Source organism: Corvus kubaryi, unplaced genomic scaffold (assembly GCF_017639235.1).
Source record: "Corvus kubaryi isolate FWS band 111438036 unplaced genomic scaffold, C.kubaryi_AGA036_p1.0 37396, whole genome shotgun sequence".
NCBI lineage: Eukaryota > Metazoa > Chordata > Aves > Passeriformes > Corvidae > Corvus > Corvus kubaryi.
The window spans coordinates 21,641,250-21,669,214 of NW_024581135.1; the positions used below are offsets into that span (position 1 = coordinate 21,641,250).

Sequence of the window (27,965 nt, forward strand, 5' to 3'; positions counted from 1 at the left end):
CAGCCAATGGGGCCCCGGCGGGGCGGGCGGCGCGGCCCCTCCCGGCCCGGCCCGGCCCCGCCCGGAGCGCCGCTCCCGGCACGGCCCCCGGCACGGCGGGCTCTGGGAGGGGCACCCCCCGCACGAGGCACGCACCGCTAGAAAATGGCCCCGCTGCGCTCCGGGGGGTTGCCGCGGGAGGTAGGGCAGCGACCAGCAGCCCCAGGGCACACGGCGGGAAGCGGCTCACCCCGGGCTCCCCGTCTGACATGGCCTGTCCACCAGGAGATACGGCCAGGAGCGGGTGATGTGACCGCTGATAGGCACCACTCTTCCCTTAAAAGTACGGTTTTCAGTGCTTTTCGTGTGAAAACAAGCTCACCAGTCTAACATCTTGTACAGCTGTGAACACAAATGTCACCCCAAGTTCATTTCACCACTCCATCCAGCAAAGACCTGAACCCCGAACTGCTGGTGACGCCTCTCTTTAGGAATTTACAGATCCTAGCAGAAGATGAATGACCACAGTCTCCCACTGAACCAAAACCTGAAGTTGGACGGATGCAATTGACGATGAAATGTGCACAGGGCAGTCGGGTCCTGGCCAGCCCTCACACAAACCAAAGGAAACTATTTCGCACAACCATAAAAGCCTTGAACTTACTGCCACAGGAGCCAAAATCAAGGGGCTCACAGAGGAGCAGGGCAGACTATGTCACATCCACCCGGAGCTGCCCACCAGGGCAGCCCAGCTCAGGCGGCTCCCTCACTGAGCACTGACAGCCGGGAGGATTCACCTCGGTGGCCACTCGACTCTGCCCCTTTCCTTCTGGTGCTCTCCAAGCATGTGTGAACAGTCTTTGTCAGAGACAAGCAAAAACGGACCCTTGATCTGACTACAGCAAAGCTTTACACCGTGGGGCTGACCACCCTGCTGAGATGTAGGGTGCCACAGGACCTTCCCTTGTGCACAGCCTGCCTGTGCAGGCAGCCAGCGCGCAGCCCTCCCTCCCCCGGCACAGGCTGCCGCACTGCAACCGCTCTCCCTGCTGCAGCAGAGGTATTTTTATCTCTCCTGAGTCAGAAACCAAAGACAAGCACAGTTTGTCACAAGCTTCTGGGTGGAATTGGTATGTGCTTTGCAGCTGGATCACAGTGTTCCAATTTAGCTCAGTCCTGCCAATACAGCTGAGAACAGTGCTCACTGAGAGCCCCTCTTCTGTTCTCCAGTGTGGCCACCCGTACCTTCTCAACAGGTTTTAAAAATTTGCTGGGTTTTAGCATAGGGTCATGGTGCAGAGATTAAGGATCAAGGCTGGTGCTTCAGCAAACACTAATGTGCAATAAAACTAATAATTGAAACACTGGCTACAGATTACACAGAATGATGTTGTCAGGCATTATTGGCTCATACAGGGGTCTGACTCAGTTCCCAGTTTCAATGCAGGCAGGGGGGTGCTTGATCAAGAAATACTTTTCCAATGACTACCTCAATCTGCCTATCTTGCTTTTAACCACTCCCTTCTGCTGCAGGTGAATGCTCCTTAAGCATTTTTCTGTCCATCCTCGCAAGTGTGTTAACTCTCCATGGCAATAGGAGATCAAGAAAACTGGATGATGACAAAAGAGATGACAAAAACTGACTACTTCATCTACATGAAGTGTGAAAATAGTATGGACTTGGGAGGAGGAAGCAGGCAGGCTTGAGCTCATTCTTTCCTTTCCTTCTAGCTAAAGTCACTTCACAATTTAATTCCCGAGAACTATATCACATGAAAGTCCTCATGGAACAAGGTGGACCTACACCTGCCCCAGAGGAGTCATCCTCTCCAAACAACTTTGAATGACAACAGGCTAGGAAGTAAGTAATGAATTCTAAAAAACATTTCATGACACTTTTCTCTGGAACCCAAAATCCCTCTTATTTTTTAAAGGGAAAAAATGCATCACCAAAACTTCATATTGGAAATAAAATCTTTGAAAATGGAATTTGTTGGAAATAAATAATGCAGTGATTTTCAACAATACGTTTACTATCAGAATCAACTCTTATTATTTTGTGTAATTCCACTTAAGAAGCAAGATAAAGCAGGCTGAATTTCCCTTTCAATTGCTAGTAGAGCACATATCTGGTTTTTGGCATACTTACTCCTTAATTGTCAGCTTCCTTTTTCCTAATTCTGAAGAACTGAGTTATTTTCAATGGCACTTTAGAGTCATGATAGTAGAAACAGATCTCTGGATCCTGGAAAATTAAATCTAAGAATACCAATAAAAAGGTAAGCAAAACTACCCAACAGGGAAAGGTCGTATCTCATGGTTGTAATTATGAAAACGTGTTATAATCTGGAAAGTAGTTATACAGTTATGAATTTTAATTTTAACACTGCTTTGTGCTACAGTACTCTAACAGAGACCGCTTATTGGTTTCACATAAATCAGCTTCTCGTTGTTCAATGCAAAGCATTTTCTGCTGTTTACAAATAAAGGAGTACTGGGCTCACCACCTACCCTTACAGCCATTCACCTCGGCTATATGCTCTACACTACTGTACACCAGAAACAGAGATTGAAAGAAAGTTAAAGTCATAAAGCTAGCAACTGAAAAATTAAAATTTATACAACTGCTTTCAGATGACACAATTTTATAATGTGTATGCTCATTCTTCTGCCATTGCCTAACTTTGGGAGTTTGGCTTTGCAAAGTAATGCTCACAGACCAAATCCCTTCTTTTGAAAACCAAACTGAAGAATGAAAGTTCTGTTGTACACACCTTCCTGACAACAGTTTGGGTTATCAGCCAGGTCCAGATCTTTAACTTTTTCGTATGTGAGGTAATAAAGTAAGAGAGAGTAAGCCACTGTCCTCAGGTAGCCCTAGTCACTGCAGAGATGAGTCATCATCCCTGAAAGCAGAGAAGTGAAGTCACAGTCTAGGGGCTTAACTCAAATCCTGCAGGAAGCTCTCCACTCCCAAGACACTCTCCTGCTCCAGGCTCTCTGTGCTGTCTCTACTGCCTGTAGCCTGCAGGTCCTGCCCCTCTTCTTACACCCTTGGCTGGCTTTTGATTCAATGCCTGCTCTCCACCAGTGGCTCCTGCACTCCCACCCGCCAGCAAAGTCTCCTCTCCAGAGCCCTTTCATTTTCCAACAAATTATCTTTATAACTCGCTCTGCCTGAAGATGCTGCCTGAAGATACTGTCTGCTATATACTGGATGAAAAAGAGGTAGAAATCTGAAGAGGAAAGTAATTTCCTTTCCACTTTCCTAAGTCTTAATTTTATTTTTTTCTTTTAGTAATTGTTTGTGACAAACATTTGCAATCGCAATTGCACATGGAGGGAGCAAATATGCTGTGCAGACTCCATGGGGAAGAAAACTGCAAGGCTGTCATTCTTAAATTTAATTTCAGGACGTGATTTCACAGGACTGAGGTGAACTGAAAATGGAATGACTGGAGCAACAGCCAAGCAACTTCCCAGCAGAGCATGCAACCAGGGCAGCTGCAGTCCTGTACATTTCAGTGATTTAAGCACTTAAAAACCAAACCCACAACAGCCTTTAAACCACGACATCTGTTTAGAGGTTCTACATTGTACGTATGGACTGAAGGGGGGAAAAAAAAAAAAAAGGGAAAAAAGACTGTAACATGCTGTTTCAAATGTTCCCATTAGTTATAAAACCTCAACCATAAGAGTGGTTCAGTCAAGCTCCTACTGGGACTCCACTTTCCTCACTTGTCCCTGGAGCAGTCCTTCAGGGTGCAGGAAAAACAGCTGTTCTCTGGAGCACTATTTGCTCTCAGTGCTAGCTGGATAATGTATGCATGTTTTCTGGTACTAATCTCCCAATCAGTAGGTCTTATTATGAAGCCTTCACAGAATTGATTTAAAAGTCATCCGCGACTTGCAGTAAATTCCAATTAGTCACTCTCTGAAAGACACATTATGTAAGTTTAATCCAGTCACACAGTTCAGTCAACATCGTACAAATTATCTTTCTAAAAAGGGAAATCAATGCGTTCCCATTTGTTGAGTAATAAAGTAAAATTACTTCAGGAAAAAAAAACCCCAAACCAAACCCAAACCAAAACAGAAAAATTCAAGTCAGGTTAAGATCACAAGTCCTAGAATAACCAGATTAGAGTTGGTCAGTTGATCCTGAAGCCCATGTGCATTTCCAATACAATGGAATGTTTAGTTTTCTGAGCACCTGGCTCCACTCTCAAACACATTATCATGTTTTCTTCAGAATGCATGTATAGCACACTGCAGGCTTTTCATTCTCAAATGGTATTTTCATGTTGTTATGACTAAATATGCCTTTATTGCTTCAGAATTTATATATAATATGATCCCTTCCCTGTATTTTAAGAATAACCAGCAGTTATATTGCATGCATTTTTTTAAAACATCAGTGATGATGCCCTATTGTACATATATCAAGAAACAAGACATTTGGTTTACTATGCAGTGAACCACTGTACATTTTGAGGTATTCTATTTCACTGTATAGCTAACTTAGCCAAATGCATATGTTTAGAAAATCCTTGCTTGTATGAACACTTTATGAGCGTATTTTATGGCCCCACTACATGATTTTCAAAAGCTAATCAGTCAGATTGTGAAACTGAGACAAATTTCCTCAATGCTGCTCTTAGTGGAAGTTTGTTCCATGCTAAATATAACTTTCCCAGTCATATCTTTCATAGGATTGTTCTGAAGGGGAAAGAGGAGCCCAAAATTTTACTTTTTAAGTAAAAGTGGTGATAAGCTGCTTTCAGTGAATTTTCTTCACTTGTAGAATGCTAATGCCAGGCATAGCCTCTGCCCACATGGTGTGAGCAGAGGGTAGGAATGCTATTAAAAGAAAAGTTCATCCTGAAAGTTGACATCTCAGAAGCTGGGTGGGAAGGACCATCCCACAGTCTCAGCCACCAGGGACTTCTCTTGCTGCCATTCCAACACGGCCGCATTTACCTGGCATGTGGACACCTTCAGGCTCCCACAGGGCTCAAGCAGAACGGAATCCTCTGGCCACACAGAGCCCCGCTTTCAGTCCACAGTTACCCACAGGGGAGTTGGGTTTAAGTCATGGTTAAATGATGAAATAGTACTGCTAAGAAAAGTTCTGGGTTTTATAACAAAATTTTCCTAATGGACTGAGTTCTAGTTAAATCAGACCTTCCCCACTCCCTCCTGTGAAATACTTATAGCAAAATCTAAAGAAATGGCTATTTATATTTTTGATAAAAGCATATATGATTTCTATAGCTGGTAACAAACATTTTTATATCTAGAATTTTAAAAGAAGATTTAAAAAAAAGTTTAATTGAAAATTTAATTAAACAAATTCAGCCAAAATGTTAGTTTGACTTAAAGTAAGGCTGTTAAATTAAAATAAATAAATAAATAATCTAATCCAAAGATTAAATTATGGAAAAATTGTTGCCCGATATTGCTGCTAGAAATTACTGCATCAAAAGTGAGTTCCTTCAGTACTGTATTGTGCAATACAATTAGAGTGTATTGGCATTATTTGGGAAGATTGTATGTTCCCACTGGTGGGCTTACCATGTGGAGCATACTCATGAAAAAGCAGAGAGACCTTAAGGGAAGCCAACAGAGAAGTTTCTCTGTAGCTTTACTCCTGTAACCTCCTGGTCACTGCAGCTGATCGGGATCTGGATTTATTTTGTTCCTAGTGGCTGACGGGTTGTAGATCTGCTCCTGGCAGTTACTGATATGGCCCTTTGGAAATGACAATTCCAAACTGTGTGCCAGCAAAAACCACCCATGTGCCTATTCCTCTCTTTCAGTAACTGGCAAGATAAAACTAATGAACATTTACTTTTTTGGATAGTGGCACAAAAGCAAGGCACTTTTCAGTGGGAAATACAACCCATTCTTTTCCTTGGGGTGTGGGAGATGTATTTTGGTATATAACTATGGATCTAGACATGGCAAAAATAAAATAAAAATTTCTCAGTACCTTCAGGAAAAGAAGTTCTGCTTTTGGTCTAGTTCTGGAGGACTTTGTTAATATCAAGCAACTTAGCTTTCAGGGAGGTCAGCAACTGGCCCGCCATGTACAGGTAATTCCAGGGATTTCCTCCACACTCCATTGGTACAAATCCCACTGCAGGGGTGTATGTGGGCACATGGGAACATGCACAGGTAGGGGTGTGACATTGCAATCAATAATGGTGCTAACTGGTTTTATAAGCTATAGCTACAACTTCCTTTATGCAGCATAGTGATACGCCTCCTGACAGAGTTGCATTGTGGATGAGAAAGTGTAGTCCTGCCCTTATCCTGGGACAAGCAGGAGCCACAGGGCTCTTCCCTGCACACACCAGTGCAAGATGGCCCCATGGCCCCAGTTGTCTCTGTTAAAATAACCCACTGCTCCAGCCCTTTCCTTACAGAGACTACCAGCCTGCTTGCAAGAGGCAGGCAGGATGTGACTGCTTGACAAAAGGAGAGCTGCCACCAAGCTGTGTGATACTGAGGCAGGAGCTGCCAATCAAACACCATGATAAAAGCTAAGAAATGAGCTCCTAACTCTGACTGTGGTGAAGAAAGCAGTTCCCATGACTATGAGTTCAAGCTGAGGCATCAGCCTCAGTGTCTCTTTGCTTTGTAGCAGCTCCTTATCACAGTCCCACTCTTCTGCCTGAAAACAAATTGCTTTAAAAGGGGGCCAACCCCAACCAAACTTGGAAAAGTACAGGAGACCAAGAACTGGTAGAGGACAAGAAGGTACCACCTCCCTGCCTCAGGGGGCTAGCAGCATCACTGTTCCCCAGGCAAACCACTCAAGATGATTTGTGAAAAAGAAGAGAAGCATCATTAAACACTGGAATTTGTCTCCAGTAAATCCTCCAGACAAAGACTGTCCTTTACAATTTTGCTTTCTGTCCTTCCCATCCACCCCTCCATCCTTCATAGTTTTGGTTCATCCTATCTTCCTCCCCTCCTGCCAGGAGCCTGGGTGGAGGTGGTATGCTAAATAGTGAGTTAAAGCATACACCTTGGTCAGGTACTGCTCTCCCTGAGCAAGGCAGGAGCAGAGAGACTTGGAGGACTACTCACACAGTTTAAGTTAATTATTACACCATGACGCATCGCTAAATCGGAGCTAGAGAGATCTGTCTTGCAGCTACAAGGCCTTCAGGAAGGCGAGCTGATGAAACAAGGAGCTCTGTCTTAAGGGAGCAACCCTCACCCTGGTCAGCCACACATAGCCTGTTCCTCAGCAGCTTCTCCATCTTGCTCTCGTTGAGTCAGCATTTCCTAGTTCAGCTGCCAGTGTTGCATTTTCTTCCCATCCCTTTGTCTGGGATATGTTTCCCTGCTGGTCTGCAGGGACTGAGGCACGACTGGCATTCATTGCAGTGAAGGGTCACTCCAGCAAAAGCCTCTTGACTCATGACATGTCAAGGCAGACTATATTCCAAAAAGACCTTAAAAGTAATTTATAAATGCCATTTGCTCTTTAGGAATGATAGCAGTTAAAATGTAATGCAAATCAGCAGTGGTATGAATGCTCCTCTTTTGGCAAATGCTCTTTATTACTGATACACTAAATTAAAGTATCATAAGAGAAAACAGGCTATTAAGACTAATCTTTCGAAACCACAAGGGACTGGTGGTTTTATTCCTCATCTGACCCATACTGTTATAAGGATATCTTCAAATAAAAGGAAAAATAAAAATAAAAGAGAAGTTTAGCCATACCCTTTGATGAGGAAATATAAAAGTTACATTTCCTTTATAATATCCATTTAACAATCTTATTGATAAAAGCAGTTTTTACAATCAACCTCTGTTATCTTTTGTAACTGAAAATGTATATACACTTAGGGCTAATGAAAAACGTGTAATCCACAAGGTCTTTCTCTTTCTATATTTACTAGGTGTTTTTAAATTTTTTCCTTGTGGAATAGGAGTTTTACTGGTATGACATGGAGTTTTTACTGGTATAACATGGGCAAATGGTATGGAAATTTCTTTTTATGTCTCCTCGATATTTTCTTATCTGATGTATAATACTCATTTCACGTTATTCTTGACTGACAGTCTAATGTATTTAATATTAGCCTTTTTTTGTTCTACACGGTAATTCAATTTAGATTAATTCAATGTATGTTATAATTGAAAACTGCAGCTCATTAATTTCTAAACACTCTTTGTATTTCAGACTACACCTGCTCCTTTGGCACAGCCTCTATTTTGAATCCATCCACTTCTTCCTGAATAAGCTGTGTTGCTATGATACATGTGCTGTCACAGTTTCTTTCTTAATCATACTTTCACTCCATAATCATACTTATTTAGCATAAATAAGAGTAAGAATGCAAAGTCTCCTAATCCTTCCTGAATTACCATTTGATTTGAACTGAGTCAAGGTGAAAACAATGTTTAACCTGAAGGAATACTAGAGTTGTCAAATGGATATATGCAATGTGCTTGCAAAATTTATAATGGTGAAAACCTGCTTATGGACCACCTCACTGCAGAAAATTAAACAATGGGGTAACCCCCAGTGTTCACCAACACTCCTCATGGACCCTGATTACCAGTTTTGAAGGTCCATGTGTGTCCATGGGCATAGCTGCACCAGTGGGTCAGGGTCTGTTCATTTTATACAGTGCAATTAGGCACACTTGGAGAATCAGATGGGCTGATCATCCTTCAAATGAGTATCCTGTGGACTCCCTTGCATAAATCTCTATTTAAATCAAGACTGCTTTGAAACCTGCAATGAATGAAAAACCAGAGTGGAATAGGCAGTGGAATTAGTCTGCTCCCAAAGGCATACTATCAGTTATTAATGAATTATCAGTTTATTTCCACCCATAAAGTCCTCTAATCCCTGACCACATTCTCAGAAAAGGCTCATTTCACTTCTGTTGACCAGTGTTCCAATTTTCTTTTCTCTTCTTTTACACATATGGTTCATCTTTCCCATTCATTCCCTCTAAATTTCCTAATTAACATTTTAAAATGCTTCTGTCAGGAAAATTTTTCATAAAAGGGCAGTAAACATCCCATTTCCCTACAGAAAGCTATGACTGTTAAAAATTCTTGAGACAGGCACTCAAGAAATCATCATCTCAAATGGTCAAACACAGCATCTTTGAAACAAATTTAAATAACCACTTGACTTGAAAATGGAATGATTTTGAATGATTCAAAATGGGGCTGGCAATGCAACTCCCCATCATAAATCTCGGCTATACAGAATATTTACCTTTCAAGGGAGAAGCACTGGCACATGGACAGATCATACAACCTCTGTTACACAGGAGAGACTCTAGGGGTTTTTATTTTTTTGCCCCCAGCAAGTCAGTGGTTTCTTACAACATAACATTTAGCAGATGACTATTTTCAGTTGAAATACTCTAGTCCCAGGTCACAATCTACACCTGGGATTTCAGATGTGTATGGTCTTTGACCAATGGCTTTTATTTTGAGTACATGTCACATCAAAGCTAAAAGACTGTTTAGGGTATATTTGCATTACTTAAACTCAGTGGAAATGAACAAAATGTTAAACCACCACAACTTCTTCCTTCTTTCTTAGCATGCTTTTTATCTTATCTTACAGGGCAATTTTTCAGTTGTACTGCCACCATCAACTGGCACTTTAAAAATGACACTGTTTGTAAAATTTCTAGCACTGCAGTTGTGTGAATTTTCAACAATAAAAACAGCCCAAGAGAATTAATCCATAAGGTCCATAAAAATCATCCAGTAAGCTCTCAGCAAGATCAGCTTACTGACCAGTGAGTCTGCCTTGAGAACTTCATTGTGGCAGAGGTGATTGGAAGCTCCCAGGCACCGGCTGTGACCAGCGCTAGCAAGGATTTGGATGGAAGCTGGAGGGAATGAGAAGCTGTCACTTAAGAGACTGAGCACTTGAAATTCTGTGAAACATAAGAACACAGGATATTTTCTGCAATTTTTGTACATTTGCATTAAACATATTGCTACTCTAATCATCATCCAATTCACAGAAATGCCTGAATGCAAATGTAATTCACTATCATATTAACTTTGGGAAATGGCTTCAAGACTTTTCCAGCAATGTAAAATCATCAGAAATCTTCTACCAATAAACTATTTGACACATGATATAAAGCATAGAGCTTTTAAAATGTTCCACCATTACATGCAAAATGGAAATTGGGAACAGAGCCTTTTCCTATTTCCACAGAATTCCTCCAATCCCCTCTCAGGAAGGGTAAAAGATGCTTGCCTTTAAGCAAGATTACTAAATGAGATTAGATAATTTATCTAATTCACAAGTTGGAAAACATGAAAAAATTTATTAAATCACATACACAGATGACTAAGGCTTAATAAAGGACATTATACTCTCTGATACTAGCTCTAAGGTTCCTTAGGCAACTTATTTCTAACTGCTTAAGCTCTAAGAAAATGCAATAATAATCCTCACTACACAGCAATATAATCAAAGTGCATTATGATATGAACTTCACTATTAGAAACATGTCATCCTGTACTTATCTTGGAAGTTGTATGGAAGTTGATACTGAGGAATATCAATACTAACACGATGATGATTAGAGCAACAACTAAGAACTGAGAACCAGATTTTCCAGCATGGTGATTCTTACCTTACTGAAACAGTAAGACTGTAGGAACACTAAATGCCAGAAGCAACAGTGTTTCTAACTGCTGATGCTATGCAGAAGAAAGGTTAAATATGGAAAAGTTTAATGTTCTAAAAGTTAATGATCAAAGGAAAACTTTGCAAAACTGTCAAGAGTTGCTGTCTTTGCTGATGACAAGTGTGACAGGTTTGAAATAATAGGAGCAAGTAGTTTGTTGAGCTTAGTAATAAAACTGCTCTCCTTACTTTGTTCAAAGTCAGAAAACATTCAGCTAGAGACTAAAATTAAGCATGTGAAGTTTTAGCTGAAAATATCTTTTTTCTTGTGAAAGATTAAAAAGAAAGAAGGACCAGAACAGATCAGCTTCTGTGGCATTAACCGCAGGAAAAACGTTATTTTTTTCTTTCACAGTCTAATACTTGTTTTACGAACACCTAACTACTTCTTTTTCTGCTATCACCTCTAAAACAAGCATTTCACTCTCCATGGGTCTTAAGCATTTGGTAACCACTTACGAATGGGCAATTATTAGTGGAGCAGATGTGCCTGCCTATCAGGGCATTCTCTAACTGGATGGGGGTGACACATCAGACCACCACAGCTCCACATCCTTTCCATCTCTGTACAGAAGCCAAAAGACATGTATTTGCAGTTAGAAGCATGTAAACAGTGATCAATGTAAAATGCCTTCCCTGCTCCCATCTAGACATACACAGAGCAAACAGTAAGGAGAGAAAGGAGTTTATCTGAACAAAGAGAGAGGTAACTGGAGAAAATCCCTGGTAGTCAGACTCCTAACACAGGTTTGAACTGGCTACACAGAGCTGCAGAAGGCATAAAATGCAAGATATTTCAGATATTAGTTCACAGCCAAAAGTGCTACCAACTGCACTACCCCAGCTTCTCCTTGGGCCTCTCACATTCTACGAGTGACCAGACCTGACCCTGCCCAGTTTATGAGATTGGACACAATAGTAGCCCTAGGTGATTATCACCAGCTATACAGTGTCACATTATAAAGTTTAAGTGAGGTAAGAAACTTGTAAATAACAAAATTATCCCTTTATAGGGCTCTTAATTCAACAGTCCAGTCTGTTTCCTGTAGAAGTGATTAGTAATAGAAAATAATTAGGAGCTGCCAGATGGGAGGAGGAGTTAAAAAAAAAAAGACCCCAAACTCACACAGCTAAGAAATGAGAACAACAAACGAGGGAGCTGCCAGCTAGCAACCCACTGCAGTCCCTCACCATCCAGAAAGCCCTTTGCACAAGCAATAAATCAGAATGACACACCTGCTTTAGAGGCTGCTCTGAGAGAGACCCACCCTTTCCCTTCTGTGGCCACTACATGGAGTGAGAAGGCATAAAAAGTCAAGAGTAGCCACAGGGGTTTTTAAAAAAAAAGGGGGAGAGAAGATTGTAATTTACTTATATGTGTCTCTATGGCTTCCCCAGTGTACATCTAGGTGGCCTGTTTGGAAGCCTCAAGTGTAAGGCCCTAGGGAAGGTCAGCAGCAGACTCCTATGGCGTGCTGGGACTGAAGTCACGACAGCTCTCCATTGCTCATCCAGGGTTGAGCTGGACCTCTGTATTTCTATGTCCCAACTACTAAAGTGCACTAGGATGGGAAAACTCATTCTCACCCTGGAGAAAGCCCGAAGAAAGCTATCCTCTTTGGCTCTTCAAGAGGACAGTCCTCCCTCACTCCCTGTGTGTCTTCTTGCACTAGCCTATTCCAGTTACAAAGAAAGGAAATTTCTGCCAGTACATGTGAGAGAGACTAGTGCTATACAGTACTTTTTGAAGGGCATTAAAAATGTAGCCAGATCCAAACCACCAAGCATTAGAAATCCTGAAAAGAACCGAGGGGAGGGCTTCACACTGACTGACCTCATAAAAACAAGAAACACAGGAAAAGAGTAACAGTTTATTCACTACTAATGGTTTCATTTTATCAGTAACAACACAAGCACTATTCTTTAGAATTAATTGCACAGCAACTGTACTGCTTTACAGCCTTTTTAACAGTTCTGCACACTATTCATCTTACAAAGGCTCAATCAGGCACAGGGCATATGCTGAGGGTAATTACTCATCCCACTTCTGCTGAGGGTCTGATGTGTGAGTCTAAAAGACTAGCCCCACTCGATTTCACATGGCACCTGCCTGTCTCAGTATAATTTGACACCAAACTTTCTGAAGACTATCTTTGTGTATACATCTCACATGTCAGATCATAAAAGAGCCACGCTTAGCTGAAAAAGCAGAAAGTAACTTGAAAGGTCATCTCAGCAAGTAGTGAGGTGACTTGTATGCATGGCAAAAGGCTGAAGCAGGATGCTGATCCTCAACTGTGTTTACCTTCAGAATACAGGGAACACCTCTACAGGAGAAGCATAGCAACGGGAGGTGCAGTCTCTGCTTGAAATGCAGGCTGACCCAAGGCACTCGCTCACTGTCTGCAGGCTGTGGAGCCTTATTTGTTCTGACCCTTGGTAATACTACATCAGCAACATGCAATCGGGCTACCAACACGAGCACACAGCTCTTACTTCACATTAATCCCCCACATTATCGTGTGACCATTACATTAATGTGCTCTGGAGGTGCAGACACATACACAGAGGCAGGCAGGCAAGTCCTGCAGGGCTCAGTGGAATCAGCCAGGAGGCCATTTGTAACCTGCAGGAATTAACAGAGCACAGCTGAGCATGAACCAGAGCTGGCATCAACAGAAGAAGAAAGAATTTGGCCTGGGAGAAACAGGAGAACTATGGGACAGTGTTCAGCACTGGAGGTCCAGTCAGAGACCCTTAAAAAACAAGTTTTGCTTCCTAATTTGTCTTTTATAAGCATGAGATACCGATAAGCATAAACTAGATATTCTGTGTGTGACCTGGGGTTTAAATTAGCAAAGCGCACGCTTCATTTGGAAGCTCTGAATCTTAAAACAAAATCAGTTTATACAAGCTTTTTTAGTGAATCAATTTTACTGCCATAATGAACACAAATAAGGGCTTGGGTTACTCTTGGTGATTATAAGTAGAAAAAGGACTCTGCAGTTTGGAGAAAAGGATTTTCTTTGTGCTGATGTCTGTACACTGGGTAACATATGCACTTAACTCTCTTGGGTATTAATATACAGAGGGTTAAGTTAAAAACATATATATTTTTAAAAAGGCATTGTAACAATTTGCAATCTTAGCTTGAACTGTACTTGCCATATACAATATCATACATGACATTGGTTCCCCACCAGCATAAATGCTAATGCACAGAAAGGAAAGATGAGGAAGACTGAGGCTGGGGCAATCTCTTCTGAGCACAATGTTGCTGATATGCTGGAGCAGCTACCTAAAAAGTAGGCTTGTCTTTCATCCTGCTAAGAACTTTCTCGGTATTGACAAAATTGTCTGTGCTTTGAAGTCTCTGCTGAAAGATGGGCTAAACCCAGAAGAAATAAATAGAAGTTTCTGCCTTCCACAGAGTTATGTTTTATTTATAAATTACATTAAAGTTACAGAGTGATTGTCATGGACACCCGCGCAGGGACTGGAAAGGAACATTTGTGAGAAAAGAGTTGACAATCTCCTCAAGTTAACCCATGGGATTCTTCAGTGCTCAGTCTCCTGCATCTTTAAATGTCCTTTAAGGTAAACATTCATTAGTTGCACTTTTAAAAACATTACTGCTTCACCATTACCCTTGTTACAGCTATGGCTTGTTTAGATACACCCTCTTTTCTTATAAGTTAATTCAAGTAAATGGAAGTATTTCAAACAACTTCCAGCATGAAGATTGCTTCACCTCTCAAAGCACACTTTCCTTCCAGTTATTAAGACCGTATCTTCTCTTTAGCCCCTATCAGTTCAAGAATTGGCATTACTGGGCACCCAACAGTGCCGTTCAAAGCTGTCTTCCTCCATCACAGACCTCGATAAGGGTGCCTGTGCTTCTCTGGCAGCTACTGCAACTTCCTCGGCTACAGCTTCTCGTGTACTGTCACTGAAGATAAAATAAGCTGTGGTGAAGGAAAGGTTTAAGCAGATCTTACTAGCAGATTTGACTGAGAGCAAAAGTAGAAAAGTAGTGGTGTCATTAATGAAAATACCAGTGTCAGTTTAAGGTTGGAAAGTAAGACTGGTCCCTCTGCAAACACCAATAAGTATCACCCTTGATTTTGTGTGTGGAGTCTATTATGGATTCATTACAAATGTACACAGATCACACTTAACTTTGTGATCTGGATTATCTTCAAAGGCAGGTGTAAAAGCATGTTTCCTACTAAAATGATACAGATTTACATTTCCAGATCTCCTTGCACAGAGCTGCAGAAAATCAGCCTTCTTTACTATGGAGGAAAAAATGGTATCACCGGCTAAGGGAATTGAAAACAGAAAAAAAGATTGCTTTTGTTGAGTGACTCCTGCCACAAACCTTCTCTCAGTTCTTTCCATCTACAGGAATTGAATGGAATGTAGTACAGTCTAGAAAGGGTCTTCAATTGATTTGCAGCCACTAAAGTTTCTTGAGGAAATAGCACATACCACCAAAGTAAACATGAATAAATGTGGTTCAGTTGCTATCCTAACATTAACCCCAGCATCTAATTTTGAAAGACAGGGTAACTCGTAACTAATTATTTCATTTTCTCATAACAAATACTAAATCTTGAATCAATCACTCATACAACTTCTTACACATATTATACATATAAAGAAATCAAAAACATGTCAGAATAAAAAAAAATGTTTTGCAGGGCTTTAAAGAAGGACTTTGATATGTTTCTAGGTATTTACTAATTTCTGAGAGCTACCACTTTTATAAGGTGTTTAACTGAATCAAGTCATCTGCTCTAAGGCCATAATTGCCTTTCAGAGTAGAGAATGCTCAGAGAGCCATCAGTGTTCAAGGCACAGGAGGAAAACTAAATCTTATGATACTGGGTATTATTTCCACTTTCACACTAGGTCAAACAGATTGAATCCACATGGGAAGCCCTCTTTTAAATCATTCTTAGCCCTCTCTTAACACACAGACTGTGATGGCCCCACAATTGAGTGCCGAACAATTTGCAGACTGTTTTGGGAAGCAGCATCACTTTTTCAGTGCAGCAGCTAAAACGTCTATTTGGGACATTCAAGCAGGACAAGCACTCTCCTGTTTTCAGTCTCTCCTCCTCCCATTATCTCTGACTATTTAGTAATTCCTTCATAAGTTACAAAAAAGCATTAAGCCATTAGTCAAGAATTTTGACTTTTAATATATACTTGTACGTGGTATGCAGTCATATTCTTTCTCATAATCATTGAAGCACATGCTGTGCAGGGGATTATATTCTCATGCTTTTCCCATTAAAAACTGCATCTTAAATCACGCCACAATACAGTCTCTTGCACAGCTCAGGAGTATTGCAATTTGTGTCTTACAATCCTTGTCTAATGATTGCATAATTTTTGACTTTTCATCTCTTATAGTCTTTAAATCTTTCCCCTTTACTAGGGCTCATTTTTAATATATTGCATATGAAAAGTGTCACCCAACATATACTCAATTCTTCCACCATATGTTAATTGCAGAAAAGAGCAAGGAACAAATAAAGTATTACAAGTGCCTGATGGGAGGCATCTAACACAAAATGCAGCGTTTCCTGCTACTGCCCCACGCCAAACTGGAGACTGGGTGAGTGCCCTTTAATATTTCATTCTTAAGCTTAGGGTGTATTCTCTAGCTGCCATGGCAGTTTCCATGGCAGAAAGTGAAACTCCATTCCCACCAGCTGTTCCACAGGCTCTGTGTCTTTGTCTCTTCTTTCCTTGTTCTGAAGGGCTTATATTCCATACACCACCCACACATGACTGGGCAACAGTCACAGGCACAAAATTTAGATTTGTATCTGAACAGCCTCAGAGTCTACAAATCTGGGTATGTATTTTGGCTCAGGATCACGTTAAAGACCTGGACTTCTTTCTGCCTTTACAGAGGAAGAAGCACACTGTGCAGGGAGAAGCTGTGTGACTACATTATAAAACTGATAAAGATGCATTAATTGCCAAATGCTGTACACACCGAGGAAATTTTCATCCTCACCATGGGGCTAATGGGCACACAGATCTTGCTGCTTGGATCATAAGACAATGTTTTTTTCATGTTGAACTCTGAACAATTTTCTTTGGTTCATTGCAATTCAATGATACTCTCTTTACATTGGACAACAGGAATCAATCTGCCACCCCTGCCCCCAAAAAGAAAGAAAAACTACTTGACCTATTTATAAATGACTGCTTGTTCCAAATGCTGAGGTTGCTAGTGAGATCAGATGTTGGTCATGGGGCTGAATACCTTACTCTCCTTGGAGATTTGCTGGGTGAAGTGACATGCAGGAAAATCTGTGCCATCTTCCCACCAAAATTCTGAGAGGCGCAAAGACAGCCAAGATGTCACCTCTACACCACTCTGTGGTGAGAAAGATCACACTGTATTGTCCCCATGCAGCCACAGATAGCAATCCCAACTGGATAATGACTCAAAAAGTAAATTGAAATCCCCACATTTAATTATCCTGCAATGTCTGTGTGCCTCAGTATGTTCACATCAATGCAGTTACAAGACAAAAGAAAGAAGAGTATTAAAACCTGGGCTTCAGGGCTGAAAACACCACTACTGTTGAACCGTTTTGTGGCTGAAGTCCCTCTAGTCGCTCATAAGCTCCAGATGAAGAGGGTGGGATGCTGAGAGTACATGACTAACCTGTCTAAGGGTTTTCCACATAAAATTTCAATCTTTGAGAAATATTCAATAGTCCTTGAGCTATTTAATGAAAAATGTGTCAAAACAGTATGTATACCTTGTTGAAGGTGAGTGACATAACACAATGTAATACACGGAAAAAACAGCATTCTTCAATACTAATCACTGAAATCCCTCTACTATGAACAATTTTTCATCAATCTAAAAAATGTAACAGAACAGAGTTCTGCTGTCACTTGAAAGTTTCTAAATGCAGGAAAAGTTAATTCTACCAAAGAAACTCAAAGTGGTGACTTTCAGAAGACTTAGAGATTTTTACCCAGGCTTAGCATTATAATAAACTGTCTATGATACTATGCAAAAAACCACCTTTTGAACAACACGCTGGAAGTAGCGGCTGTCAGGAACTGTAAGTGATAACTCACCCCTCTACTACTGGTACCTAACAGGCAAGAAATTGGATATTAAACATGGTCAGCCAGCTTCAATATCCCAGCAGTATTTCTTTTGTCAAAATGATCTGATAACAGTGAAGATTCATACTTTAAGCTAAGTTGGGTGCTTCATCTCTCAGCAAATTCAGTGCAGAATGACAGATTCTGCTGGAGGAGGATTTGCAGGACCTCCTATGAGCCTCTCTCTCTGTGGACTCTGTATGGAGCTTAGTTTCACTACAATAGTCATGTATGTTGGAAATCGTCAGTCAGACCTTTCCTCCACATCCACAAAAACGAAAATCACGTATTTCTGATTGGAGAGACAAAAGATCCCAACTAAGGTGAGCAGTTCTTCTACACGCTATAAGCATATTAGATAGTCCTAATGGATATAATTCTGAAGTTTGTGAAATAGGGAAACATATCAGACTATTATACATGCATTAACACCTACATGTATGTAAAAATGACTTTTAAAAAGACTTTCATTTGTCAGATTTTCAATAAACAAAGTATTTCATTTAACACAACAGAATTTACATTATGCTTTCCTTTTATGTTTAGTCTCTGAAACACAAATGAAATTTCAGGCAGCTGCTTTGTCTGCCCAGTACATTCCCAGCCTCCTTTAATATTTTTATGTTCACTGGTTCTAAGATTTCTTTCTTCTTTGTTTTTCTTTTATAATCCAGGATGCAATTACTTCTCAGCTGATACTACAACTCTCTGAAGAGAGCAATCCTTCTTTGTAAGTCTGGCTGAGGCCAAAAATAGCTCTGTCAGCTTCTGACAGGCTGAACTTAGCCAAGTGAAATGTTTTAACATTTTATCAACTTAATGAACAGTCTTATTTATAATGTGGACAACTTTACTGTCATTATATGCAGACTGCTGAATAGATTATGGAATGAATTTGTTTAGGGAAAGTTGAATATATTAAGAAATAAAATACAATTGTCTTATACACTGTAAACAATTTTAAGATTAAATATTCTTTGCCCATTTGAAATAAAGGAGTGGCTTAATGGTAACATCTATACTGTAGAAACAGCTGAAGAATCACAATGACAAATAACTAACCTCCAAATCATGAAAATTTGCAATGTGCAAAATTTACCATTACAAAACTCTATAACCAGTTTAGATATTGTTAATGTAACACTGGAAATAAATAAGTAGACTAAATAGCTGCAGAGACCTTTAATATTTTATAGTAGAGGGGAAAGGTTAAAAGTACAAAATAAAAAGTCTAACAGAAAAAAAAGTGTGGGTTAACAATTGCTTACCCTCTTTTCTGCTACCTCATCCTCTCCTGTAGACTCTTTGCCATCATGTTCATCTCTCAGGGTTGGCATATGCTTTTTGTGTGCTGGCTCTCTGTTTAAAGTTGTATATCCTATGTGTTCATAAATTGGATTAATTGTCATCTTGGAAATGTATTCAGCTGCCTTCGTTTCAATATAAAGAGTAATCAATCCATCTGTCACCAGGTCATGGATGGACTCAAAACGTTTCTCCCCAACAAAGTGTTTTCCATCGTAGTAGAGTCTGAAGTTTCTGGTTTGACTTCCAAATCTGCCTCAATGAAATGGGAAAGTTTTTTTTTTTAAAGAACAGTAAGCAGAATAAATAAGAGTAAGCAAGCCTTTGCAAACAATCAGAAACACTTTATCACTTAAAGCTGTGCCTATGCTCTGTGTCTGGTCCAGCTGAGCTGGGGAACCACTACTTAGCACAGATAGGAAGAAGAGATCAACAACAACTGCAGATAGATAGCCAAAACAGTTACTGTCCGAGAAGGAGCTGTTTGCTCTTATATTCTTTTAGCCTTTCCATTATCTATGGAAAAACTGAAAAATTAATTCATACTCTTTATGGCTTTTTTTAGTACTTCACTACTATATCACTATAGTCAATTTGCTTGGCTCTGATATGAAGAGTTCTCATAATAGAGTCCTCTATTACAGCCGATCAATACGGAGTTTTGATGCCGTCTCGGACCTCTGCTCCCCTGCTTGCTTGCAGGAAGAGGCCATTCAAGGTTCAGCTGAGCTCCAGTGCCAACAATTACACTGAAGCAGAACTGCTGCCAGAACTGGAGCAGCACAGGACAAAATGGCACAAGGGCAAGCATTCTTTATTCCTGGCCGAAGGCCCAGGACTAACTCTTCAAGCTTTGTACAAAAGTCCTTCTGTGTTATGCTTGTTAAGTCCCAAGCTTCAAGCAAATCTTTGTAACATACAGGATATATAACACGAAAGCGATCCAACACCAGCCATTTTGCATCAGGACAGAACAGCATTTTGATACAGGCTCTCAGCAACCATAGGAATGCTGAATTTACCTGAACAGTAGCATATTTTAAAAAACCGTACTTAGAATCTGCAACCATTTTGTGCCTCAAAGCAGTCTAAACATGTGAAAATACAGCAGTGTTTGCACTTGGCAACATTTCCTGCAGAGAAGATGGAGGCAAGAAGCTGCTTTCACAGCTCACTCCAGTGTTGTTCCTTGGTCAGACAGCAGCAAGGGTACTGGGCCCCCTTATGAGGTCAGATCTGCCAAATAAGTATTAAGAACTAAATTTGAAAGGATGGATTGGTTTCACTTTACAAGCAAATGCTTCATTGGAGATGTTAAGGAACACAGTAAATAATGATACTTTGCTGAAGTGGCTCCTCTTCTCAGCAGGGCCTTGCCAAACAGGGGGAAGCATAATTACAGACCTTGCTTCAGGTGAAATATTGCATTCTTCTTACAAATACAGGCAAAAATACATGGTTCTGGAGTCTGTATTATTTTCTCTGTTCTACATCAAAATGCAAAGCCTTCCCATCACCCTATCAATAGTCTCACAGTGACAGCAACTTCAGAAGCTCCTATTTCTACATAACACTCAAATGTGAGGGGCCCTCAAGAATCTGCATCCTGCTCAGTAAGGAAAGAGGACACAGTGTGTAGGAACTATATGGGCATTTTCCTGCAAATTAACTGGTACTTCCATGCATATTTTTATGCCACACAAACTAAAGGTTCATTGAATCAAACATGAGAAATTACAAAATGACAGAAAGAAATACATTTTTACCCAACACTAATTTCATCACAAGATGCAGATCTGAGTGAATACAAGTCATTCAGAAGGTAGAAAGATAATGTCCTAAGTCATAGCAGAAGGGGTGGATGTATTCAGACTTACTCTTCAGGGCACCTTTATATTCAACACAGTGTATGGCAAACAAGCTTTGACCATGAGACATCCTCCTTGTACACCCTTGACTGTCAGAGAAGTCAACATGAGCCAAGAGCGCTCAGCACTCTGCAGTGCCAAAGTGAGCAACCTTCACTGTCATCTCTTCAAGTCAGTGGGAATAATGCACATTGAGCACATACAAGCACCTTGATGGTTCTCACTTCATTGGGAGAACCAAATAAGTTTGAAGGTGAAGAATAATGGGCCTTAAATACAATATACATTAGAATTACTTATATTAAGAGAGGCAGGTAAACTGCTACTCTAATCAGTGATATCTGCTTTGACTACTTAAAGCAGTTTCAAGCAGGCTGGAGAACACTTACTGCTCTTAGCTTTCTAGAAGAAAAAGTATTACACTAATTTTATCAAGAGAGGATAAGGCACAGAAAAGCATGGTAAGGCCTATTACTAAGTACACGTAATGTCTTGATTTTAGCAACGTCCCTCAAAGTCGAAAACCAGGTCTGAAGAACAAGATGACCAAATGCAGAAAGCAAACAGAACTTCTTAAAAGATCAGCTGTCTTTCCATCAGGGTCAGAAAGTGCACCCTCCTATCACAGGTATGTTTTACTGAGCAGCCTCTATGCTGTACTCATCTGTTGAGACTGATGCACGTGAAGTGTGTCTTTGAGAAATACTACAAGGAACAGAGCTTCCAAGAGATGAATGGTTTGCCTTCATCTAAATTCCCATTTGTTCCAAATCAAATTTTTTTCTCTATTCCTTTCTAATTGGATATTTTGTGGAGAAATGTACTGGTTTTCAAATAGAATCCTACCAGTAACAAGGAGATAAACCCCCAAAATCCCCACAGATCAATGAAACACCAATCTTTTACAAAGACTGTACCATCAACAATGTGTCTCAGAATCCTGTTTTATTTCTTTCAAACTCATTTAAATTTTTTCCTGACCACACGATGACACTATTTTTATCAAATTACAATATAAAAAGAAACATAGATTTTCAATTAAAAATTATTGATAAAGATACTAAAGATTAAACAAAGATTTAATCATCAGTCCCTTCAATCTTACTTAAAACTGTGGTTTAAATTTTTCCATTAGCAAGACTATTTCCTTATGTTTACTTTCTGTAACATTCCTGCAGCCTGGTTAATTATACATCACCGTGGCAACTAAGTAGAGCCAAGATTTGCTATTTCAACTTCCTGATGCTCTCCTCCTAAAGGCAAGTACTGGTACCAGCTGCTTTTTGTTTAATAAGTAGAAAGTGGGACACAGATAAACTATGTTCTCTTTTGGTTTAAACAGGGGAACATCAGATGTTTTTCCAAGAAAAATAATTAGACCTCTGACATGTCAAACAGTCTCATTGTGTCCACTGTGCATTTGTTTGCAAGCAGCAGGACTACAGATAAAAGACTTTTTTTATTCCAAGTTGTCTGAAAAGCAATCACTTTGTCCAGTTCCTTTGGTTGCCAGTGGGGCAGAGTAGATAATGTGGGAAAATGTATTAAACAGTAGAGCATATGCGTGCTAATAAAGGATAATAAAGGACTGAGGGGTTGAATTCGGTATCATACCATGAGAGAGACAGGCTTCAGAATCAGCCACCTACCTGCATGCAGCAGTCAGTGATAAAACAAAGGAAGAAGTGATGGATTGAGAGCCCAGACACACTCTCTTACCATCTGAGAAGGTGGATTTTATAGTCCATATACAGAATCGTACAGCAGCTTTTCACCACTTTTACAGGCTATTTTACGATGAGAAGAGTTTCTAGACAAAGGCATTGTTTAGAATGTGTAGCTGCAACCAAATGACAAATTTAATGCCCCTCAGGACTACTCGTGTCCTCCTTAGCTTCAAGCAACTTCATTCACTGAACAGGGAAAACTTAAGTCTGAGCCTAAGGGTCACTTGGACTTAATCTCCCCTTGGAGAAAGAGTCTTAATGTGCTTTGCAGCCAGAAGGCAGAAGTCTTGCTTAAAATTAGGTGCCAGAATTTCAGTTCTATCTTCTGAAAACTCTCAACCAACAGTTATGACTAGAGTCTTGACACTCCATAAAAAGCCACAGCAATATAAGCAATCTTGCACTCACGAATGTCTCTTAATCAAGCTGTGTTCTTGGGAGTGAAAACAAATTATTCCACAGATCCTCTTTTGGCCCATTTCCTTGTCAAAGAAGCACAAGCCTTGCATGCAGCCAAAACCTCTTCTACACAGTTATCCCTGAAGGTCTCCAGCTCCTGAGAGCAGCTATTTTTTTTTTTTTTTTTAAACTTTCATTGGCAACAACATTTCTGACGATGGCCAGGGAACTCTGGAACTTGCCAACTTCCCAGAATACCTGCCTGACAAATAACATCGTTTTCAAAACCTGAGCAGTATTTTACAGGAACACAGTGTGTATAAATGAAATCAAATGCATTAGGGGTTAATGCAAATGGAGACAAAAAATCCTCGCTGATATGGCTGGGAAGGGTGGCAGAGTACAGTCAGTACAGTCACTATGGATAGTTTTCCAGAGCCATTTGGAGGGGCAGTACTGGCTAGCTGACTGTTGCTTGATGAATATTAATTTAGTATAAACTTATCCCTAAAACCTGGTAAGACCCATGCACTGGCTGAATGCATGATACTTCAGCATGGAAAAAAGTATGGCATCCTTGAAAAAAGAAAACAAATTCTCGAGCTGGTACTGCAACATGTCTATCCCCTGCCAATGCAGACACAACCTTTGACTCCCTCTTTCTGACCTGGATCCTATAAAAAAGTTCAGAGCTTGTATATTATCCCTGATAACAGCTTCCCAGCAGACTCTCTCTACTGAGGCTGAAGACTATTTACCTGCATCACTGCCCAAACTTCCTTGTCCAAGAGGGAAAACAATACTGCGTAAATAGTGTGCTGCCAACAGCAGGCAGTGAGGACCAGAGCAATGGCACTTCCCTGTGGATCATAAGCACTGTCAGGGACAAACCAACTGCTCTAGGGCATCAGCAGTAGGCAACAGTTGCTGAAAACAATGAAGAAAAAGTGTTATCGGCCCTTGGTACCTGTAATGGAGATTTTCACAAATAAATCTAACAAAATAAGAAAATAATTCTTTTGCCTCAATGTATTATTTTACTATTAACAGCTGATTTTCACTATCTTAAAATTTTGAAAAAGTATCAGCTGATCAAGGACTATGTATGTTATTAATATGCACTAAGATCACTTAAGGTAAATGTTACTGTTCTTGATCAGTGGTAAGACTTTGAAAATAATCTGTTTGGTTTGAACAGATGCATTACCTCTTCTTAGTACTGTGCTTGCATGGCTTATTCAATTTTAAACTTGATATAAATTGCTGGGATTAATTTGATGATTGAATCAGAATCAATACCAATGTTTTGGGCATTGTTTTCCTTCCTTTTCTACCTGATGAAAGTTCCATGCTTCCTGGAAATAGACTCACTGTGGTTAGTGGTTAAGACACCTTTGAATTCTACATGCACATGGGAACGTATTAAAAGCCTGGTATCTTCTCTTTACATGAAGGCAATATTTGGAGACCTATGCCAGCTTGCCTGGATAAAGATCATCTGGACTTGTTACTAGCAGGAATGTTACTAACTTTCATAGTTTCCTACTAAGTAAATAATTATGTTTACCAAAATTTTTAAAGAAATGTTCTTCAAGAGTTAATTTTACCATGTGACTTCATGCTACAAAAAGCTTTCATATTACTTTAAAATAGAACTGTGTTTCAATTCATCTGAATTAAGGTATCCACCCTACCAGTGTCTACTCAGCAAACTTCAAAATGTGTATGTAAATTTTACTCTACATATAACATTTTCATTTTAGGTCATATATGATATTGTTTTTCTGGTATATTTTTGAAGTAGAACAACATCAGAAATGTAGCAGGAATTCCACTGCAGTTGTGTATTATGGAGAGAAAACTGCCACAGCATAATGTTCAGTCATGTTCGTTTTTGTTTCACTTAGAGGAACTTTTCCTACAAGGGCTAAAGTTCATAGAGACAAAGAATGGTCTGGGTTGAAAGGCCACCTTTAAAGGTTGTCTAGTCCAATCCCCCTGCAATAAGCAGGGACATCTCAACCTAGACCAGGATGCTCAGAGCCTCATCCAGTGAATTTTTCCAGGGATGGAACATCTACTACTTCTCTGGGCAGCCTGTTCCAGTGTTTCACCACCCTCACCACAAAAAATTTTCTTTTTTATCTACTCTAAATCGACCCTCTTTTAGTTTAAAAGTTAATCATGGCTGCCCTATTTCTCTTTTGCTTCTAGGGATTTTCTCACACTGAAAGTAACTTGCTCTTAATTTATCCTACTAAAACAATATAGATATTTTAATTCAGTGTATCAAGGAAACCTGAGTGGAAGACATCAAGTGAAAAACCAAAGAAATGTTCTCATTGTAAAATAGCTTTGCAAGTCCAGAAAGGGTTCTTGGAGAGCAGAGTGGAACAACATTGTTTTAGTTGTTGTTCCTGTTTGTTTGGGGTTTTTTTAAATGTATACGGCAGGTTGTTGTTCAAGGTCTCAAGAAAACCCAAATTTACTTAGACTAAAAAAAACTACAGTAGGATTTCTGTTCCAGAGAGATTTTGTCAAATCTGATTTGCCTTAAGCCACTGCTAATGCAAATCTTACAATGCAGGTTTACTTAACTTACTTAAAGGTATTACAGAATTTGCTATTCACTTAACTTGTTTTCTCAACATATTCTACCTCTAATCTTCCAGTACTCACTCATCACTTTTTTGCAAACAGTGAGAAATTCACCAATATACTCATCCTGCTCTCTAAATGATTTTTCCTCAAAGCTACATTCCTTAACAATAAACAAGCATAACAACACAAAATGAAATGGTTCCTGCATACATAACATGCATTATTAGAATTCTTGGGGCTACTAACAGTTCATCAGTGAAGATTAATAGCTTTTTTACTATTATATTCTGTTTTTCTAGAATAAAATTTCTTCTTTCATGCAAGTGCAGCAATAAATGGGGCAGATGTCAATTTATTACTGAGACTGTTAGAGTTCATCTACTCATCTCAAGATACAAAATAAAAAAAATTAGCTTGATTCTCTTTCTAGCACCTGTCAAATCAGGAGGAACCATACTCAACTCAGCTGAGCTTCACCAAGTATAAAGGAGGGAGAAGGAAAAGGAAAACTGGGCCAGATAACACTTACTGCTGTCAGTTGTTTTGGTGTTTGAATAATTAATAAATATTTTGATGAAAACAATAATGACATTAAACAACAATGTAAGGCTACTGTGTGTTATCTTGGAAACATGTCTATAAAGCATCCACAGTATCTACAGCTGATGAAGTACAGGAATAAAGGTGTTTCTCCAAATAAAAAAATTCCTAAATATGTATTTCATAAATTACAAAAGAAGAGGCCAATCAAAAGGACTAACTTGAAGATAGATTTCTAGCTAGCATTTTCTAAAAGCAGTAGAGAAAAAGAGGGATTCCAATAGAACTTGCAGAAGACAGAAAAGATATGTATGCTTTTGACAGGAGAGGAAAGCACTATGTACTTGCATATACAATTTAATTATCAACTGATTGCATTACAATTTGATTTTTTCAATTATTATTTCAACTCCGACACTGCTTAGAAGCTTTCAACCAGGCAGATATTATGCACCATAAAAACGACAAAGTCCAACACATTCCTGCTCAGGAGCTGTGACAAGGGGTAGTCTGAGAGATGGGATGCAACTTTCAGTCTGTTTGGGCCATTTTTAAGATATCCTAGACTTTTGTACTGAATAAGCAATGTGAGACAATAGAGAAGAGAAAACATCTTCTCTAACTGAGAAATGAGGCCTTCAGAACTTAATGGCCTAAAGCCAAATCATATATGAAACCAAGAAGTGAGCCCAGACCTTCTGAGCTCCACCATGGTACCTCACCACAAGTGCAGTGCCTCTGCTGTTCACCAGATCACAGCAGACCTTTGTGGCACAGCAGGAACTACAGCCAGGGTGAAGGACATGGCATAAAATGAGCATGAGCTGTGTACACTGAGCACAGGCATCTCTTGGACAAGTTCTCCCAAAAAAGTTCACAACACGTTGAAGCAGAGAATATTCCTCTGAGAAGTGCTGAACTTAACACGAGCAGGAGAAAGACTGCAGCAAGCTGAATTGCCAAAGATAAATTAGACACTAGCCAAAAGAAAACAGAGCTGACAACAACAACAGATGGGAAGAGGAGGGAAGGAGAACAGGAACACAGCAAGAAGACATGAACCATAAGGAAAAAAGCATTCTAGTCTGTGGGAGGACCTAGGTAGCCAGTTAATTACTCATTAAGGTTAGTAGCTATTTATTATTATACTAAATACTTAAGTGAAACCATCTCAGTAGTGCCCAGGTGCACTCACAAAATGCAGGTGACAAGCTGGATACTTAAGCTGTTCACTGGTAGCTGAACCTTTCATGTTATTGACAAACTAAGAGAGTAAATTATTTAGTGTGAAATTTTATGCAGGGAAAGAAACTTTTTATACGGAAGATCATTTAAATAGAGGGCCAATTGTTTTACTTGAGAGCAGAAAAGCAAGCTCCAGAATTTATCACCACCTTTTCCTCTGGTTTTCTTCATTTAGCAAACAAGGAATATTGTATGAATATTTTAGAAAGGTTTCTAGAAACTGAATTCAGCCTTTGCTACTGCCAATCACTGCATTTGCAAATCAGGTAAAAAAAATACACAGAAAGATATGCAAAGTTTAGTCTTTAAAATGGTCTTTATAATTTTTTCCTACCAACTAGCACGATGTCAGGATACTGTTACCATGGTAAAGTGAAGAGATGCAGTTAGCTACTGCTTTGCTGGGCTCCTTCTGACTACTTATAGATCAGCTATAGATGTAGTATAAACTAT

At 39.8% G+C, this 27,965-nt stretch overlaps 1 protein-coding gene across 1 annotated transcript in view; it reads right to left on the bottom strand.

The window, feature by feature from the left end:
- Nucleotides 1-27,965, bottom strand: part of CHN1 (chimerin 1) — a 64,335-nt gene that overhangs the window by 30,465 nt on the left and 5,905 nt on the right. Inside the window, exon 4 of the mRNA XM_042040458.1 lies at nucleotides 19,096-19,384. Coding sequence (XP_041896392.1) covers nucleotides 19,096-19,384 — 289 coding nt within the window. The remainder of the gene's footprint in view (nucleotides 1-19,095; nucleotides 19,385-27,965) is intronic.